This window comes from Lygodium microphyllum, chromosome 3, assembly GCF_053477565.2.
Source record: "Lygodium microphyllum isolate KBCC chromosome 3, Lygodium_microphyllum_v1.1.10, whole genome shotgun sequence".
NCBI classification, from domain to species: domain Eukaryota; kingdom Viridiplantae; phylum Streptophyta; class Polypodiopsida; order Schizaeales; family Lygodiaceae; genus Lygodium; species Lygodium microphyllum.
In genome coordinates this window covers 166,454,863-166,473,271 of record NC_141137.1, presented here as the reverse complement: position 1 = coordinate 166,473,271, position 18,409 = coordinate 166,454,863, and the positions used below count along the sequence as shown (strand labels likewise).

At 42.3% G+C, this 18,409-nt stretch overlaps 1 protein-coding gene across 5 annotated transcripts in view; it reads left to right on the top strand.

The window, feature by feature from the left end:
* The window catches only part of LOC148039133 (palmitoyltransferase swf1-like), a 66,434-nt gene that overhangs the window by 24,121 nt on the left and 23,904 nt on the right, over positions 1 to 18,409 (top strand). For 4 of the 5 annotated variants that reach the window (XM_087675025.1, XM_087675024.1, XM_087675023.1 and 1 more), the window contains 10 exons: positions 670 to 736; positions 3,466 to 3,583; positions 3,726 to 3,750; positions 3,898 to 3,984; positions 13,093 to 13,176; positions 13,334 to 13,372; positions 13,493 to 13,518; positions 13,921 to 13,986; positions 14,086 to 14,145; positions 14,240 to 14,288. In XM_087675025.1, coding sequence (XP_087531151.1) covers positions 672 to 736; positions 3,466 to 3,583; positions 3,726 to 3,750; positions 3,898 to 3,984; positions 13,093 to 13,176; positions 13,334 to 13,372; positions 13,493 to 13,518; positions 13,921 to 13,986; positions 14,086 to 14,145; positions 14,240 to 14,288 — 619 coding nt within the window. In that variant the 5' untranslated portion in view covers positions 670 to 671. The remainder of the gene's footprint in view (positions 1 to 669; positions 737 to 3,465; positions 3,584 to 3,725; positions 3,751 to 3,897; positions 3,985 to 13,092; positions 13,177 to 13,333; positions 13,373 to 13,492; positions 13,519 to 13,920; positions 13,987 to 14,085; positions 14,146 to 14,239; positions 14,289 to 18,409) is intronic. The other variant, XM_087675022.1, reaches the window with a different exon arrangement.

The following is an 18,409-nucleotide window of genomic DNA, read 5'->3' as shown; positions in this document are numbered from 1 at the left end:
TGTGCATTCCTAAGTTGTCTAGTCCCAAGGGTAAGAATTGATGTATGTCCGATTCTGCATCTAGGCTCTCAAGATCCATGATCATTGTTTAAAGGTGCAAGAGTGTCAATACCACTTTCTATTTGCCTTTTATCTTTCCCTCATGCACAGTACAAACACCCTAGCAACACGCTTTGGTTAAAGCAAACAGATACTTTGAACACACTCTGGTTAAAGCACATGCAGACCGATGCTCTCTCTGACATGTGAACTTCAATGGGTTGAGAATTGGGACTTTATGGGTTGGGTAAATGTTCTATATTTGAGTGCCAACTTACGGAAAGTCTCAAGCTGATTAAAATAACATTATAGACAAAATAGCTTCCCAGTGCTGATTTCCACTCATTTTGTGTATCATCCCCATGGCTTATAACTTATTTCACATCGACTGTGGCATAATTTTGTCACTGTGATATTGTAGCTCTCCCATTTTCACTATGACCCAAGTACCTTTATTCTCCCACCAACAAAATTACTTGAGTCTTTTTACTAATTGGCTTATCACTTAAAAAGGTTACACGAGAGTGCTATTTGTCTCAATTGTCTGCTGCAAATTGCAACGAATATATATTGTATCAAAACTTTCTTCATCAAGGAGCTAAGCTTGAGTGAAATGACTTTGATTTGCAGTTATGAGTGCAGGGTTGAATATGTCTTTTCTTGCTTCATCTGCTATCCTTGGATCCTTATTAGCAAGGTGAGTGATCACTAGATGAATAACAATATCACTTCTTTGTAACTGATGTGGCTTGTATCATGTTTTTGAGTGATTTTCAAAGTCCAAACAATATGCAAGAATATTTGTAAAGAAGAACAAAGGTATTTCATGCTAAGCATGTATTAGATTTTGGGTCCAATTTTGACATGGCAAGTGATGGATTGTATTTGTGTTCTCCATGAGAAGTTGTGCTTTGTCTCTTCACTTTTCTAATTTATTTTACTTGGCATGTCTTCCTGAAAAATAAATGTACTATTCTCTTTCTTTTCTAGATGATGTTTCCTTTTAGTGGTCAGGGTGATTGATTTGGGTCCCATTGAAATCAATTTGTGTAGTCAAATGTTAACTATTTGCTTTTGGTGTGTGGTGATAGTGTGGGGTGATTGGGTGGTGGCTGATCTATGTTCTTCAATGAATAATCTTTGTAGTCAATAAACTGTGGCCCGAATGATTCTAAGACTAATTATGATCGTTCATCATTCATGTAAAGGGGAATTATACATTCTTCATGTTAAGAGCTTTGCCCAAGCACAATATTTATTTTTGTAAGCATTGTCTGGGCCCTATGCATCCACAGGCATTTTATTAACATGTAGGAATTTCAAGCATTTCTAGTATCTTTCTTATTTATGAACAATATTTAACATGTAGCAACTTCAAGCATTGCTAGCATCTTTCTTATTCATGAACATTTTTTCTGCTCTTTTGAGTATGATAAATTGCTAGATATCAGCACTCTTTTTTTGGCTCAATTTTCAGTAATATTTTGTAGAACAAATCTTACCATTCTTGTCAAATTCAAAATATACTACTAATGTAATGTATTAAGACAAATGAAGTGGACCCAGATTGATATTTTTGGTTTACTGTAAAAGTGGCTGGTGAGTTTGAACTACTTATCTAATTAAAACGATACTTATGTGGAGTATTGATCTTCTTTCGGTCACTTTGCATATGTGGGAACATATTCCTTAAGTTTCATGGTTAACAATGAGTGGTTATGCATGTTCTACATCATCTTTCCTAATTGGAAGTGGCTTGTTTGTTGAGCTAGTAAAATTGAAGACCTTAATCACTGCAAAATTGTCATGAATTCAGGCCTAATTTAACTTGACAAAAAACACCTGAAAAAGAAATATCTAAAAGAAAAAGTTAATTTGTTGGTGATAGGACAAATTCCCAAGAATCTCCTATTAAAGGATATGTTGTGGCATCCATCCCTCATCATTATCCATTGCCTAGCTTGCTGCCTCTCTTCACCAGCCGTGTGTCTGTGCCCTGAACAGTCATCGCCAGCCCTCCTGCCATCACAAACAGCCATTGCCACAACCCTGCTGCATTTATGCCTCCCCTGCTCCAGCTGTCATTTCCAGCCTGCTACATCATCATAGTTGCACGTGCCAGTGGAACTGTTGGTGTTTGGACTGTAGCCTGAAATTGCCAACAGATTCAGGCCAGGTCGTGTGGTCCAGAGGCTCTAGAAGGCTGCATTTTCTGCATCAAAGGTGCTTCTGCCTGCATTGATGACCCCTTTCGGGCTGCTATGTCATCAATGTTGCTGCATTTTGCTGTTTCTGCATCTGTGCGCAACAGGGCAACACTCTCTCAACATCACAGTGGACAACTGCCATGTTCAGCATGTGTCTTGGGCATGACACACTCTTGTAACTGTTCTTAGTGTCATCTCCAAGACCTCTCTCAGCTCATCTTTGCCCTGCTCCTCAAGACATGGAGGTTTGAGGCCCCTTTGTATCACTTTCATTCCTATGTACCCTCTTCTTCATTGAGTATTCATCAGATTCTGTGTGCGGCATACACTCTATGTTTCTCTCATTTTATCCTGACATTTCCTTGCATGGTATCTTGATGGACACTTGAGCCTTGATTCAAAAAGTGTGACATTCAAGAGCACACAAAAACAGGACTAGAGATGTCTCAACCAACCTCAACAAACCACTCTTGCTAGAGCCAACCCCCACAAATCCAATTTCCCCCTCCTTATCAGCTCAAAACCCTCACATCTAGGATCATGATAGGATGCAGCTCAAGGAGCATTGGACTGGGACTCAAAAGAGTGGCCCTAGCTGGCCTTCACAGTTAGCCAGAAGCTAGTGTTCTGTGCTTACACAGACCTGGACGGTAGACACATCTTGATGCAGGATGACATTGACTAGGCCCCATCGTGCAGGAGACATTTGGTAGAGCACAAGATCATGGATACTTTCTGGGGGACCTTTTGGTGACACCTATGGTATAGTTGGCATCCGAGGAGAGTCTCCTACTTCCTATGGCTTGTAGTAGCCAATGGGGTTCTAGCAATCAGTAGCTGGTTGGCCGAGATGCAGGAGGACAGAGTTTGCAAACACTGCCTGGAGACTCCAAAGAACTACCCTTTGGTTGTGCAAGGCAGTGCAGCTGGTGTAGAGAGGTACCTGCTGTTTACTACGTTGAGTAGTGCCTAGCCTGGGGTGTGTTTATTGTAATTTTCTTCTGAATAGTATAATTAGATGCACCTTTTTTCACCGAAAAGAAAAAGAATTTCTAAGTTCTCTGTTCATTACAAAAAGCGTTGATGCTTTGCTTGAATTCCAGGCAGTGTTTATTTACTTTTTCAGAGGTGCTGATTTAGAGGTGTGGTTATTTTGCACCTGAGTTAGAGGTATCGTTACTATAATGTGAGGAGTAAATTCTATGTATTCTAATAACAGATTGAGTTCGAGTGATCCAGGATGTGTATCAGTTCAGTTTCTTGAAACGGATGACATTCCAGGGAAACATCATCCTTCTGAAGTGAAATATGATGATGCTCAGGGGTGCCATCCAAAGGTAACTTGGGATTTTTAAGCTTTTCCTTTTGCCTTTCAAGTTACTTTTCTGGCTTAATGTGACAAGGCCTAGTTTGATGGTGCACACATAGATTCTAATCAAATGTTTGTTTTCTGGCTTTACAATTGCTTGTGATTGCTAGCAGGAATCATCACAACTACATGAAGGTTTAAATCTCCCTGATATCCCCTGTTCATAGACTATAGAATGTCTTCAGTCTGAAACGCTGCCACGGTATTGATGCAGCTGTTTCTACTGACTTGGATAATGGCCCCAAGGGATGTTCAGCCATGTGTTTGATTGGTTATACACAGAAATTTGGAGAGGGAAGTATTGCACGTACTGCCATAGCTTCATTGAACGCTATGACCATCACTGTGCTGCTATTCAGAACTGTATTGGTAATGCTCGGCTGACCTTGTTGCAGATGGAAGATTGTTTCTGTTTTGTTAATAAATGAAGGTTTATATATTCCACACAAGCTTATGAATATCAATGGAATGATCTGCTTGCACCTGTCCTTTATTGCACCCCTCTTCTCTCATCTCTTCGTAGATAAACTCGATTAATGCATGGTTGGATTGTGGTTGTTCCAAAACATAAAACTCTGCTGAGAGTAAGCTTTACATGTGGAGCTTCAGTTTTGCACGACTGTTTATTTGGAGATAGATGAGCAGTTAAAATCTCTAGCTTTGACCCTTATGATGAGTTTTTGGTTCTTTCGCAAAGAACAAAATTGATTAGGCGGGAAAACCATGACCTTAGTCAGCTAGTTATTTATATAAATTGCTTTCCAAGGGTAGGGGACACGCTTGGTAACAGGACATGTTACAGTACCTTGAACGCATTTCTTTTTGTTTACTTGTGCAGTATCATAGGTATAAGCGCAGCGTTTCCTTCAAGCTGGGAGACTTGGTGTACCTAAAGAGTAGAGAAAGGCTAAAGTGCTTTTAGAGGAAGCTTAAGGTTCTGAGCAATCTGTTCCTTGCAGTGAGTGATGGTGCTTGAGCACGTAGTCTTGAACCATTTGAAACAGGAATCACAAGAGATTTGTACTTTTGAAGTGGAGAGGATGGTCAATTAGTCATTATTTATGGATGCATAAGCTTCATGACCTTCAGAATTTGTACTTTTGAAGTGGAGAGGATGCTCAATTAGTCAACATTTATGGATGCATAAGCTTCATGGCCTTCAGACTTTGGACAATTGCTATAGTCATAGATTGTGGGATCCATGTTAGGATCTGTGCTTGATGTTTGAATGGTGTGGAGCCTTTGTGGTTATAAGCTGTGATGGCTGTGCCAGCAGGTGATGTTGCAGCAGGCCCATGTGATAATGTGGCAGCAGACACAGGATGATTGACAGAGTTGGAATTAGCTGCACTTGCCGCTCTTGCACGATCATTGACGAGACCTAATTTTCAGCAACTAGACCCTTGGGGTTTGTACTCTTCCATGATCATATAGCAGGCAGCAGGTGAGAGAAAGACTAAAAACGCAGGCAAGACAGCCTGCAGGAGAGAGAAAGACTAAAAACACAGACTGCAGGACTGTGATGACGTGGCAGGCTGTACGGCAGCAGGTCTGCACAGGAACAGCAATCGCTTGGCTAGAATCAGCTCCAAACTGCGTGAAGAGAGCTGGAAATCAGGTGCCAACTGATGGAGACAGCAATGGATAGCTTTGGTTGAGATGTCCTTCGCGAATGGGGTGTGGGCAGCAAGCTGAAACACCTGAAATGTGCAAAAATGAGATTAAGGGCTGAATGGAGGGCAGCATATGTATTTATAGAAAGTTTGGGCCCTCCCAAGTGAGTTTGTGCTTATGGGACATAGAAACTCTCTAGGATTGCGTTTCTTTTAAATAAACAAGGTTTCTTCATTAATTAAGCATGTTTTGGGGTTGTTTAAGTAAAGCTAATGCAGTTTTAGCTCAACACCCCCTCTCAGGCTCAACAAACGGTGCCACAAGAATAGAGGCCAGCCAAGCCCTTTCTTGGTTTATCTTTTACCCCAAGGCGTCCCACCCCAAAGCAGCCAGACCATTGGACAAAGGGTGTGTGTTGGCTGCCCAGTGGCCTACTAAGACTACAAAAGCGATGGTTATCTTACCAAGGGAGCCCAAGTGATCACCCTAGAGAGGACACGGCATTGGACAAAGGGTGCACGTCGGCTGCCCAGTGGCCTACCAAGCCTTACAAAGGCGGATGAAATCAGCTATGGACTTTTTTTTTGTGGTTTTTTTGAGGGTTTTTTAGGTTTGATAGATTAAGCATTAAGTGAGGGTTGCATATCAAGTTTTGTCCTATTGAGTATCCATGCCCCAAACGGGAGAGTGATAAGGGATGGTCAGACCCAAGACCTTCACAAAACAAGCATACTATCCCTACCATTACTGGGTATCAATGACAAAGAAAATGACTAAGGTATGTGTATAGCAAATATGTCAAGCAAGCAAGACAATCAAAACAAGTAAGCAAGTTGGAAAAGACTGCCTTGAAGACTGCCATGTGCAATGCCACGAATATGGTGGATCCTACTCCAAACGATCGAAAAGAGATAAATGCGCACAGATGCATGTTTACATGAACAGAATCCCAATGCATGAGGTAATGCAAAGGGAGATGCAAGATATCATGCTCATGCAATATGCTATGCAATGGTGCCGCTGGGACAATGCCCTCTCAAGGGAATTGTTCACTTGTCCAAGTGCCCTTTTACAATCATGTCATTCTGACAGTACGGATGAAGTTACAAATGTCCATAATACAATACAAAAGAATAAATGAATGTAATGTCTAAAAAAAATTATAAGCATCATCACTGTCACTATCAAGAGTAGAAGCTGCCCCCTCTCAAACTGGAAGGAAAAGCAAGAGGGAAGTACCTTCTCCGTGTCAAGCTAATGAAGTAGGGGAGGGTGTATCCAAGCCGATCTTGGATAGCAGGTACTGAAGAACCGGCGGTTGACCACTTTGGTCAAGATATCTACAAAATTATCTTATGATGGCACAAACTCTAGGCGAATAGTGCCTAGCTCAATCTGCTCTCGGGAAAAGTGGAAGTGGACTTCCACATGCTGTGTCCGTGGTGTGATGATGGGATTACCCGCAAGGGCAATGGCACTCTGGTTGTCGCAGTAGACAACTATGGGAGAGTCACATGGAAAGTGAAGCGCCGCCAGTAAACTCCTTAGATAGATGACCTTGGTGGTACCATCGAAGAAAGCCGGTACTCAGCCTTAGTCGTGGAACCCGTCACCGTCTCTTGCTTATGGCTGGACTAAGAAATGGAAGCCGTGCCTAAGGTAAAGATGTAGCCACCATGGGAACGCCGGGTATCAGGATCTCCTGCCCAATCAGAATCAGTGTACCCCTGCAAAAATAAACCAGAACCATATGCTAGGCCATAAGAATAAGTACACTGCAAATAACGCAACACACGAAGACGTGCAATCCAATGTGACATCCTAGGTGCTGTGAAATACTGACTCAGTATGCTAACTGAGTAAGCTAAATTTGGCCTATTGTGAATTAACCAAAGAAGTTTTTCTACAATAAAATAATAGGTATGTTCATCGAAGGGCTGTCCTAGGATATCCTTCGACAAGTGGACAGTAGGATCTAGAGGTGTGGCCACTAGCCGTGTCTGATCTGGAGTGTACTGTTCCACAAGCTGAAGTGCGTACTTCTGCTGTGACACAAAAATACAGCCCCCAGAATGAAATAGGGCAATAAACAAAGGTCTATAATCTCAAATGTAGCTTAAAGCTTAGCCTTGATTTTCGCTATGGTAGTAGAATCTGAGCCTGTGATGAGTAAGTCATCAACGTATAGCAAGATATAGCTAACACCCTCTGCAGTAGATCGAACATGTAAGTTCAAATCATAAGGGGTAGAATGGTATCTGTGAGTTTGCAAGAACTCATCCATCCTATGGAACCAAGACCGCGGCGCTTGCTTCAGCCCATAAAGAGCTTTATGCAAGTCGAATACCTTATCCCTAGGGTTCCCTGAAGGAAAGCCCGGTGGCTGCTTCATATATGCTTCTTCCTCCAAGAAATCGTTCAGGAAGGCACTCTTGAGATCCATTTGATGTATCGGCCAACCGTGGTGAGTGGCTAGTGTGAGTAACAAACGAAAGGAAGTCAACCGCGCAGTAGGGGCGAAGATCTCTTCATAATCAATGCCATGCTTCTGTCAAAACCCTTGTACGACAAGGCGAGCCTTATACTTGTCTAAAGTCCCATAAGCTTTTATCTTGGTCCTAAAAATCCACTTTGTTCCGATGACTTTCTTGTGGCTCGGACGATCCACCAATGTCCAAGTCTCATTTTGGTCAATACTCTCTAGCTCCTTCTCCATGGCCTCTCGCCATTGAGGGTGCTGAAGAGCCTCCTGCCATGTATCCGGCTCAGAATGCGCTGTATAATCAGCTGTAAACAATGACGCAAATGATGCTTGAGGAGCAAGGCGGGTAGATCTTCTAGGTCCCTCCGGAGTGGAATCCGGTGGTAGGATCCCCGAATCCCACATGGTCTACTGGTACCAGTGAGGTAATGGATCTCGTGGAGAGGGCTTGGGAGATGAAGAATCTGCAGTAATGTTAGGAGCGGGAAGTAGACCAGGCTCAGCAGGCACGATCTCCGATGATGTGGAAGGAGGAATATGAGTGGAATCCTGTGGAGAGGATTGCACGATATCCCTCTCGTAAAAAATGACGTCCCTCCTAATGATCACCTTATTTGTCCGAGGATCGATCAAACGATAAGCTTTCGCTTCAGAGTAATATCCGACAAAAATAAGGAGATCAGCTTGAGTAGTGAGCTTTCCTATCTTATCATGAGGTGTGTGTGTGTGTAGGCACGACACCCGAAGACTCTGAAGTGGGAAATGACAGGCCGAGAGCCAAAAAATGCCTCATACGGGGTCTTCTTAGGAAGAGCCACAGTCAGGCATCAGTTGAGGATGTACACTAAAGTGTTAACAGCCTCAACCCAAAGGCGCTTAGGAAGCTCTGCTACGAACAGCATAGAGGGTGCCATTTCCATAACTGTCCGGTTCCTATGCTCTACGACTCCATTCTGAGAGAGGGAGTTAGTAGAGGTTAGCTGGCGAGAGATGCCATGCTTTAGTAGAAACTCGAAAAACTCATGGGAGAGAAACTCACCATCGCTATCACTCCTCATGCAACCAACATGACGTCCAGTCTGGTTATGAACCAACAACACCCAAGCAGAAAAATAGGTAAAAGCATTGGACTTATGCTTGAGGAAGCACACCCACATGTATCTAGAATAATCATCCACTATAAAAAAGTACAACGTGCCATTCAAGGCGGCAGCGGATGTCGGCCCACAAAGATCAACATGAATCAATCTAAAAGGCTCCTCAGTACGATGTGTGGACTGCTGAGAGAATGGGGTATGGTGTTGCTTTTCGAGCTGACAAGCTTTACAGACATTGTGAGCTAGTTTGAGGTGGGGAAGGCCCTCAACCAGCTGACTGCGGGATAACTCATAAAGAGATTCATAACCAATATGCCCTAAGAAAAAGTGCCAAAGACGCTCATTGCTCATAGGCTCCTGAGATGTGGGTAATGTTTGGAAGCTGTAGAACATGGAGCTCTCCGCTGTTGGCTCGGTTAGAAAGTGAGTCATATGGTAAAGGCCACTAGGCCATGCCTCACCGTGAGCAATCACTAAACCAGTTTGAGAGTCAAGGATCTTAACTGTGGTCGCTGTAAAGAAAACTGCTCGCTCCAACCGGCAAAGCTGTTGAACAGATAACAAGTTCATCCCAAGCTGGGGGACATGGTATACATTGTCCAGCGAAGCTAGATCCGGATCCTTGTTAGTGGCAAAACTGACGCTACCTTGAGCTTGAATCTTGACCGAGGAGTTGTTTCCTATGTGGACCCGCCCGGCTTTGGTGCTGAAATGCTCGACTATGACGAGTGGGCCTGGGTGGTAACCTCGTCAGGAGGTAACTCACAAATGTGGACGAGACTCGCATCTGTTGTCTCTATGGAGACAATGTGGGCCTCTGCAGACCAGTGAGACAAGCTGAGTAGTGGCAGTATGAGTCTAACCTTGAAACTGCCCCTTGCCATCACCCTACCTCCCCGGCTGGGGGTTGCCCGACCGTGGGGCGGGGGTGTGAGATTTAGATTTGGATATTGTGCCTCTGGCCTTTGAGCGACACTTGTTATCAAAATGACCAGCCTTTTGACAATGTTGACAATACCTATTCTTTTAGGTACATTCTGCTACCCTTGTTTGAGTTGTGACTGGGAGTTCCTTGTGGCTCGATTGATTTTTTTTTTTTGATTTTGAGTGGAGGTTTGATTTTGTTTGCCCTTCCCTTGTTGCCCCCTCTGAGAACAAGCAACAAGAGCCCCCTTTGAGGAAGAATTCATATGAAATTGATTGAACAACCGTGCGTAACGCAACAATTGATACTCAAATTGATAGAAAGTAGGCATGGTAGGCTTTGAAACTATACCTTCCACAAAATTGAAGTATCTCATGGGGAGTTTCTTCAAAAACAATGTGACTTGATTGTTAGAGGTCTTGGGAGTCCCCGTAGTGGAGAATACAGCAAGAAGTCGCTGATACTCAGCCAACTTGACTTTCAAATCATCCTGATCAGTGATTTTAAAGAGTTGGAGCTCATGGTCAAGATTTATATGACATGTTCTATCCCGAGCTGTATAGCGGTCAGTCAAGTGTGCCCATCACTCTGACGCTAAGTCAAAATGCTGAAGTTGAGAATGAAACTTAGGCAATAAGCCTTGCATCAACTCGACAATAGCGGAGGCATTCCTAGCCTTCCATGAGCGGACAACCTCGTATGGAACAAGTGCGGGATCGGGTTGGGGTTCCAACCAAGTGGTAAAGTTTGACCCGTTAAAACGGGTCTTGTCATTGAAAACATGCTTGGCAGAAGATGAGCTGGAACCATGAGGTGTCGGGAAAGTGAGATAAGATGGAGGTGGAGGGTACGATGGTGGCGGTGGGTGTGTTTGATAGGAAGAATGAGGAGGAAAAGGTGGGTAGGCAGAAGTAGGTTGGGAGTGTTTGATGAGTGCCAATTGATGCGGAGGCATTGGAACATGAATGTTTCCATAAGGTGCCGATGGAGGTGGAGGCACTAAGACACGAAAGCCCTGTCCAAAGCTTGGCTGGGGCTCAACAGAATGACCAAGAGGTCCACTGGATAATGCTATAGAGACAAGCTGTGATACCAAGTGATCCACACTTGGGAGAGACTGGGGGGGGATACCCAAGCTGCAATGATCCCGAAAGTGTGTGAGAAGTAGGTGTGGAACACCACCTGATGGAGAAAAGGATGAGGTCCTAAAGGCGGTGCCTATGTTTTCACAACCCCGGTGCGGTGTGATGTGCAACATGAGGTGTTTGATAGGGAAATGCAAATTGTGTGAAGGGAAGTGGAGAAGCAGCGGAAGAATGTGGTGGGATGGGTGGGTTTTGAAATTGTGGTGTGAAAGGTGCAGATGTATTTTGTTCATTTTTACAATTTTAATGATTGAAAATGAAATGATGATGATGATGATGATGCACCATGCAATGTAGAAATAGGAACACCAAACTCATTTTAATTTTGAGAAGTAAATTAAAAAGAAGGAAGGGTAGAAGAAGAGGTACATGGCTTTTTCTTATAATACCCATGATGTGTGTTAACATATAAGAATTGGTCCTCAAGAGAACCTTTTCAGTAGTCAACTGATTGTACTCTAGCTTTCTCATGATTTCTACCAATATATTGCAAAGCAAAAGAGGTAAAATAAAAAGGAACAAAAGACGAATCTAAAGTACCTTGCACCGGAGTGGACGGAAGAGGATGAAAGAAAGGAACATACTCCGGGTCTTGTAGTCCAAGAGGGGGGCCCATCCCTGATGGAGGTCTCGACGGCCCTACAACATCATTAGATTTACGCGCAACATTTGAAGAGAGAAATTCATGCATACCTTCATTTAGAAGCTTTTCTTGAAGGGCAATCCTTCGATCGAGCTCCTCAATCTTCTTTCGATCAGTTTGTATTTTTCAAAGGTCAGCTTGTCTAGCTTTTCTTCTATGTAATCAGAAGTGTCTTCCACCATGTCGGAACTTTGTGGAGCAAGCTGATCGGCCCACTCTCGCTCGGTTCTTGGCATAGTTGGTTTGGAGACTGAATCAGTGTTGTTGTGTTTGAAGTCATTTGAACCTGCTGTTGTTCTTGCTTCTTGTGTAGAGCTTTCAGATTAAAGGCCTAGGTTTCTCAGAGAGTACCAAGCTCTGATACCATGTAAAGAAATACTATGACACAGAAACACAAATAACAATCGTACGACAAAGCACAGATTGATAAAAGAACACAATTAGGGCTAGGGTAACTCAATGACAATGAACACAGAAAATAACTGAAGTGATATAACTGTTGAATATACAATGCTCATGCAGCAAACACACTATGCAATGAATGAATACTGAACCTCGAACTCCTGTATCTCAAGGATCAAGGCAAGGGTAATGAGTTGGAGAGTGTGTCGTACTCTGAACGGATCTCGAATCATAGCAAGGCAGCCTCCGGATGTTGAACACCAGCAAATACAGCAATGAAAAGGTGGATCTGATGCAGACGGCAGTGAGGAGAGAGAAAGACAAAACGCAGGCAGCAGGTGAGAGAAAGACTAAAAACGCAGGCAAGACAGCTTACAGGAGAGAGAAAGACTGAAAACACAGATTGCAGGACTGCGATGACGTGGCAGGCTGTACGGCAACAGGTCTGCATAGGAATAGCAGTCGCTTGGGTGGAATCAGCTCTAAATTGCGTGAAGAGGGCTGGAAATGAGGCGCCAACTGATGAAGACAGCAATGGACAGCTTCGGCTGAGATGTCCTCCGCAAATGGGGTGTGGGCAGCAAGCTGAAACACCTAAAATGTGCAAAAACGAGATTAAGGGCTGAATGGAGGGCAGCATACGTATTTATAGAAAGTTTGGGCCTTCCCAAGTGGGTTTGTGTTTATGGGACACAGAAACTCTCTAGGATTACGTTTCTTTTAAATAAACAAGGTTTCTTCATTAATTAAGCATGTTTTGGGGCTGTTTAAGTAAAGCTAATGCAGTTTTAGCTCAACACAAGGTGCCTCTAAAGTACAAGAAAAATGAGTCGTCTCAGCAATCCAATCAGATTAGTTCTCTGAACAATAAATGGCCATTAAGAATGATGCTATTTTGTGTTTGAGATGGCCCATGTACACTCATCTGCACATTAAAAGTGTGAACATCTTGCCAATGCAGCTGAGTTTGTTTCTCTGTTTGTTTGCATTCTTTTGCACTTGTCATTATTTTCTAAAAAAGATGGAGTGCCTAAAGAACTCTGGACAAATCTGCTCTGCAATGTTGGAATGAATGGTGCATAATGGCATGATGGATGTCACTATTTTGTAGCACTGAATAGTGTTCTGACTCTCAATAGTATCTAATAAAGATGCCATTATCTTTTCAGGCTCGAAGAATCACTTACTGTTCCTTCTTCTGCTCCTGTCCTTGATTTGGACTGAAACCTTGTATCTGGTTTGTTCTTTTGCATGTAAGCAATCCTGGTGAAAATTTGTGCCATATTATGTATGTTTGTGGCTTTTCTGGCGCTGAATTCCAATTTTTGACACAGTACAAAGTTAGGTGAGGTGTACATAAATAAACTTTAACGTAAACGACTGATAAGTTGCTCCTTGATCCTCTTGTAGATATGAAGGAATTGTTGATAATGCAAAGATGGGAGAAAAGTAAAATCTTCTCCCCCTTAACTCCTGCAGTTTAAATCTGTTGGATTTACTTTTTGTTGTCACAGTTGACATCTTGCCACGACTAATGCCACAGTAATGTGAATGCTTTTTTAATCTCAGATGACCTCTTTGCTGTCATTTCAGAGGTATTGCTCCTTGTCTATATGCATTTTGCAAGTATTACAATTGGCTATTAGTTGGAACAGATCTTGGCTCATGCAGTGCGCATGCACCCTAAAACTGCAGTGTGCATGCAATCAATTAGAGTATATTGATATTCTACTTCATTATGCCAATAACATGCCTGCAATCATCTGGAGGTATATTGCACTGATTACATGAAACTTTACCACCAAACATATCTTGTCTGTAGTTGGAATATTGGAAAGAGGGATGATGTCCAAATTTTAGGAAGTTTGCCTTATTTTGTGCCACTGTTACTATTTCCTAAACAAACAAAATTGTGTCGGTGATCTGATTAATCCCTTAAGTGTGATCGATGTATCTGATATGCTTAAAATCTTCTCTTAGCCAAGCAGTTTTTGCAGATTTTACTTGGTGAAACCTGGGTGTTGAGTATTGCCTTTTTTGTAGCACTCCAGATTTTTTGGCAGGTTTGTTAATCTCATGTAAAGACTAAAAACCAAATCAAAACATTCTGTGAGATTTCTGAGAGGAGCAACTTGTTCTTAACATCAGCAATACCTGTGCAGATACCTTTTCTTACTTTCCAGCTGTATCTTGTTGTTCATGGCTTGACGATGGATGAGTGGGTAATAGATAATTTGTCTTTCCTCAAGGATACATTATTCACTGATATAAGAACAATCACTGATGCACCTTAATGCTTGTATTGCTTATTGCTAGGTCCATTGGGAAGAGTATCCAAGATTATATAGAGTGTCTCATTCAACTGGTAAGAGAACTGTATTTAAAGTATTCAGGGGTGTGCCTATAAGAGGTTCCCGGCTTACATAATGTCTTTTGTCCACTTTTTGAAACTGGGAATATTTTCTCTCTGAGAATTAATATATAACTCTCTTACTGTGCTCTTTTGGGCAGCCCATTAAGCATCATTGCTTCATCACCCCTATTGTAGTTCTCTTCATGGATGCTTGCATGCTATGCTCCATTTGTTGATTTTTATGGCGCACAATATTTATATGGTGTTTGAGACATGATGGGGTGTGCGCATGCTTACTTGTATGTGTGTATATGGTGGATATGCTCGATGATGAGGAATTTTAGAGAGCTCCCTGTCACACGTCTTGCCCTGGTTTACCTTTCCTACTCTATGGGGTAAAGCAGAATTTGTCTTTCCCTTTTAGTTTTAACCCATGGTCTTAAAGCAGGGACGGGACTTGAACTGTCTTAACTTTTGTACTTCATAGTGAATTTTCACCTCGCAGCGTTTTCCACACAGTAATATGACATATTACAAAAGAAAGTAAAAGGGTTACTAGTTATGGCAGCAGATGAAATTTGTTTAATGCATACAGGCTCAAGGCATAGAAATATGGGACTGGGGATAGCAATGGGGACAGAGACAAGGATTCACTAAACCTGAGGAATGGGGACAGAGGGATAGGACAGCATTATTCAGAATAGTTTCTGAGGCACTATACAATGAAGAGAGAAGAAAAAATTCTATTAATAAGACTCGGAAAAAATATCCCAAGGCAAAATGCAAAATACAAAGCAGTGCTGTAAGGGACTTCCATATCAGAAAATATGTAACAAGGGGAAGTGTATTACAAAGCCTGAAGGAATAACCAGTCAGGAGGTCTATAATGCCAGACCATGTGCTTTTAGAGAAGGAAGAAAGTGTCAGAATCCCATGTCCTGAGAAAAGCATCTCTCCTTCTCCTTATTGTCTCCGAACTGCCTTGCATTCTCCCGTCTCCCATGAAGAGTATGCACAATCTCTGTCCAGAGCTTGAAGAGAGTCTCTGCAGTAGGTATATCTATTATCCAAAACCTCAATAGCCTGGCTATATCTGGCTGTCCATATGTTCCAAGCTATAATGCTAGCTATGAGCTCCCATCTATGACAATGTCCTTGAGTCCACACTGTTTGTGAGAAAACTGGCATGATAGTCCTGCTTACAAGCTGACATGAAAGAAGATAGGCACAACACCCCTTTTATTCTCATATGGGCCTCTATTTGTGACCCAAGTGATCATCCTCCATGTTGCACCGGTAGATTCTGGAGTGCCATGAAACACCATCCTAAGGGCTCTTCTCCAAACCTCCTGAGCCCTTGGGTGATCCCATATGCAGTGCCTCTATTTCTCCTCATGCTCCTTGCATCTAGCACAAGGGAGAGGGTCTCTATCATAGACAAGCCATGCACCATGTGCTAGACTCCCATGTGCTAGTAACCAAAGAAAGAGAGATCTTTCTTGGTCTGAAGCTTGTCCTTCAATCTCCTCCAGAGCCAGAAGTCTGCTAGGAAAGGCTGTGATACACACTAGGCAACCCAATGCTGAGTTGTAGCCAGCACCACTTTGATCGTCCTCATCTGTATCCTCCTCCTCCACCTGGCAGTATACCCAAAGAAGGGCACATCCTGAGACATCTCTGCAAATGGGTCTGTCCATACTCTCCAGATCCCATTGAAGTCTCTGCAATGGTCTCCTTCTATATGCCTAGTGATCCATCCATCTATCATACAAGTCTAAGGGTTTGGGTCTAAGTGCCAAGTCCTGTCACAATGAGCCACAACTCAAATCCTTTGTTGATAGCATCCTATAAACTCTCACTAATCAAGATCCTCTCATCCAAGTCTTCCATCTATCTCTATTGAAAAAAAAATATACTTTCTCCATCGGTGGCTACCACTGCAAGAAGGATCCTCTCCTCTGGTTAAGAGCTCAATCTAAGTCTACAAAGTCTGTGTCAATTCTCCATTTGAGGGGCACCACTTCCCTAATGCTCTCCATTATGGCTCTAACCCCCTTGATGCCTGGAAGTCTCTATCTCTATATATGAGCCGGCAGCTCAAGAAAGACAAACCACTCCTCCTTTGTAGAAGCAATTCGTCAAGAGAACCTTCCCCAATATAGAAGGGTCTTCTCTCCAATGGTGTGGCCTCTCTTTGTTTGTCTTGAGTAGTTGGTTGAAGAGAAGTGGATGCCTCAACTTCTCTTCAAAAGTGAGTGGGTCAATTTGGTGAAGTCCTGCAAATACTGATCTCCATGCGCATATAATAGCTGCAGGCAGTTTAATCTCAAAATCGTTCCTAAGCCTTGTAGCTTGGATGTTTTGAAATACTGAATGTGTGTTAGGCTGCTCTTGAATTTTGGGGTAAAATTTGGGGCTTTTGCCCAATTTCACCTCCTAGGTACTCAAAATTTGGGGCTTTTGCTGAATTCACTTTCTTTGGCCTTGACGTGCTAAAAAATCATATTATTTCATCACTGCTCCTATTTTTCCCCGACGTTGTAGAAAAATTCTATTGTTTGGGTGCATTTATTTGGCGAATCTTCTCAAATTCTTCTGCTCTTCACATTATCGGAGCATTTTCAGTCATCAGTCTCTGATTTCAGCATATTGCTGATTGCCACCTTGATTGGGTAACATTTTGTTTCAGAAAATTATTATTATTAGCATATTTTTCTCTCCACTCTCACGAGGAAAACAACATGAGAAAAATATTACTTTTCATATTATTCAACTCCATCGAGGCCGCAACATCTCTTCTATTGGTGGTTCATCATTATTTAGGCATTTATATTCTTTCTCTTCACTTGGAAGTTATTTGTTTTATTTCTGATTTGCACTCATGGCACTGACCACAAGCTCAACACCACCAATCATCCTATGTGGGCATACATGATGTGACATGTTCTTGCAGCAAAGAATTGATGGCATATTGTAAATGTTACCAAGTGAAGGCTGGCTTCTCCAACACTGGCACCCTCTCCCACCTCCACATCAAGAGGTAGCTCTCATGATGCCAAATCATCTTCCTTTTCCACATCGCCTCCTACTCAATAGCAGATTTGATGGGATGGACGTGATGCCCAAGTGCATGCCTTAATCGTTTCATCCACGAAGAGAGCTATCATTCCGCACATTTGATGTAAGCAACTAGAAGATGTTTGTATGGGAGGAGGAAACATGGATGCCTATCTCACAAGCATCAAAGATCTTTGAGAACAGTTATTGAATATTGATGTAGTTCTAGATAAATTAGCTTATTTCAATTTCTCCTAATGGTCTACATAAATCTTATTAAGATTTTGCTACTACTTTGTGGTTGGTAACTATGGGCAGCCAAGTTACCTATATGTTTGACCAACTTGTGTCTCGTTTGTTGTAGGAAGAATAAAACCGTCTTAACCACAATGCTACTTTGGTGAATGAACTAGCCTTTTCCATCCATCTCGTGGAAAGGGCAAACCTAAAGCCAAAAACAAGCTTGCTTGTTAAAAAATAACAAACCTTCATGTCGGTCATCCTTCTACTTCCACATCTTTTACATCAAAGATGTCCTCCCATGGTGGCCCATTCTCTACCAACCCTTCAAAAAGTACATTCAACCAACCCAAGATGTGCAATTATTGTTGAAAGACGGTACATTACATCATTAAATGTCGTAAGCACATTGCATTAGAAAAGGAGAAGTCCAGTCTTGTTGTCACACATGAGACCGTGAATTATACTCAGTAAGGATTATATAGTTTTCATTCAATGTTAGTATAATACCTCTATTCATGATAGTTGTTTTTTATCATTGATGCAGCTTCTAGTTGGTATTTCGATAGTGGTGCTTCTAAGAACATCACTTCTTGCCAAGTATTATTTACATTCATCTCTCATGTACATAAGGGGAACATAGTTGTGTGCCAACAATGCCTCTTATGCATTTAAAGGCATTGGTCATGTATAGGTTGTCTCTGTTTCAGGCACTCTTTGACATTGCATGATGTTCTCTATGTGCGTGGCATCATGAAGAATCTTATTTCTATGTCAGCCATTGCAACTTCAAGGTTTCGAGTAATTTTCAATGGATCCCAATGTGCGGTCTATGA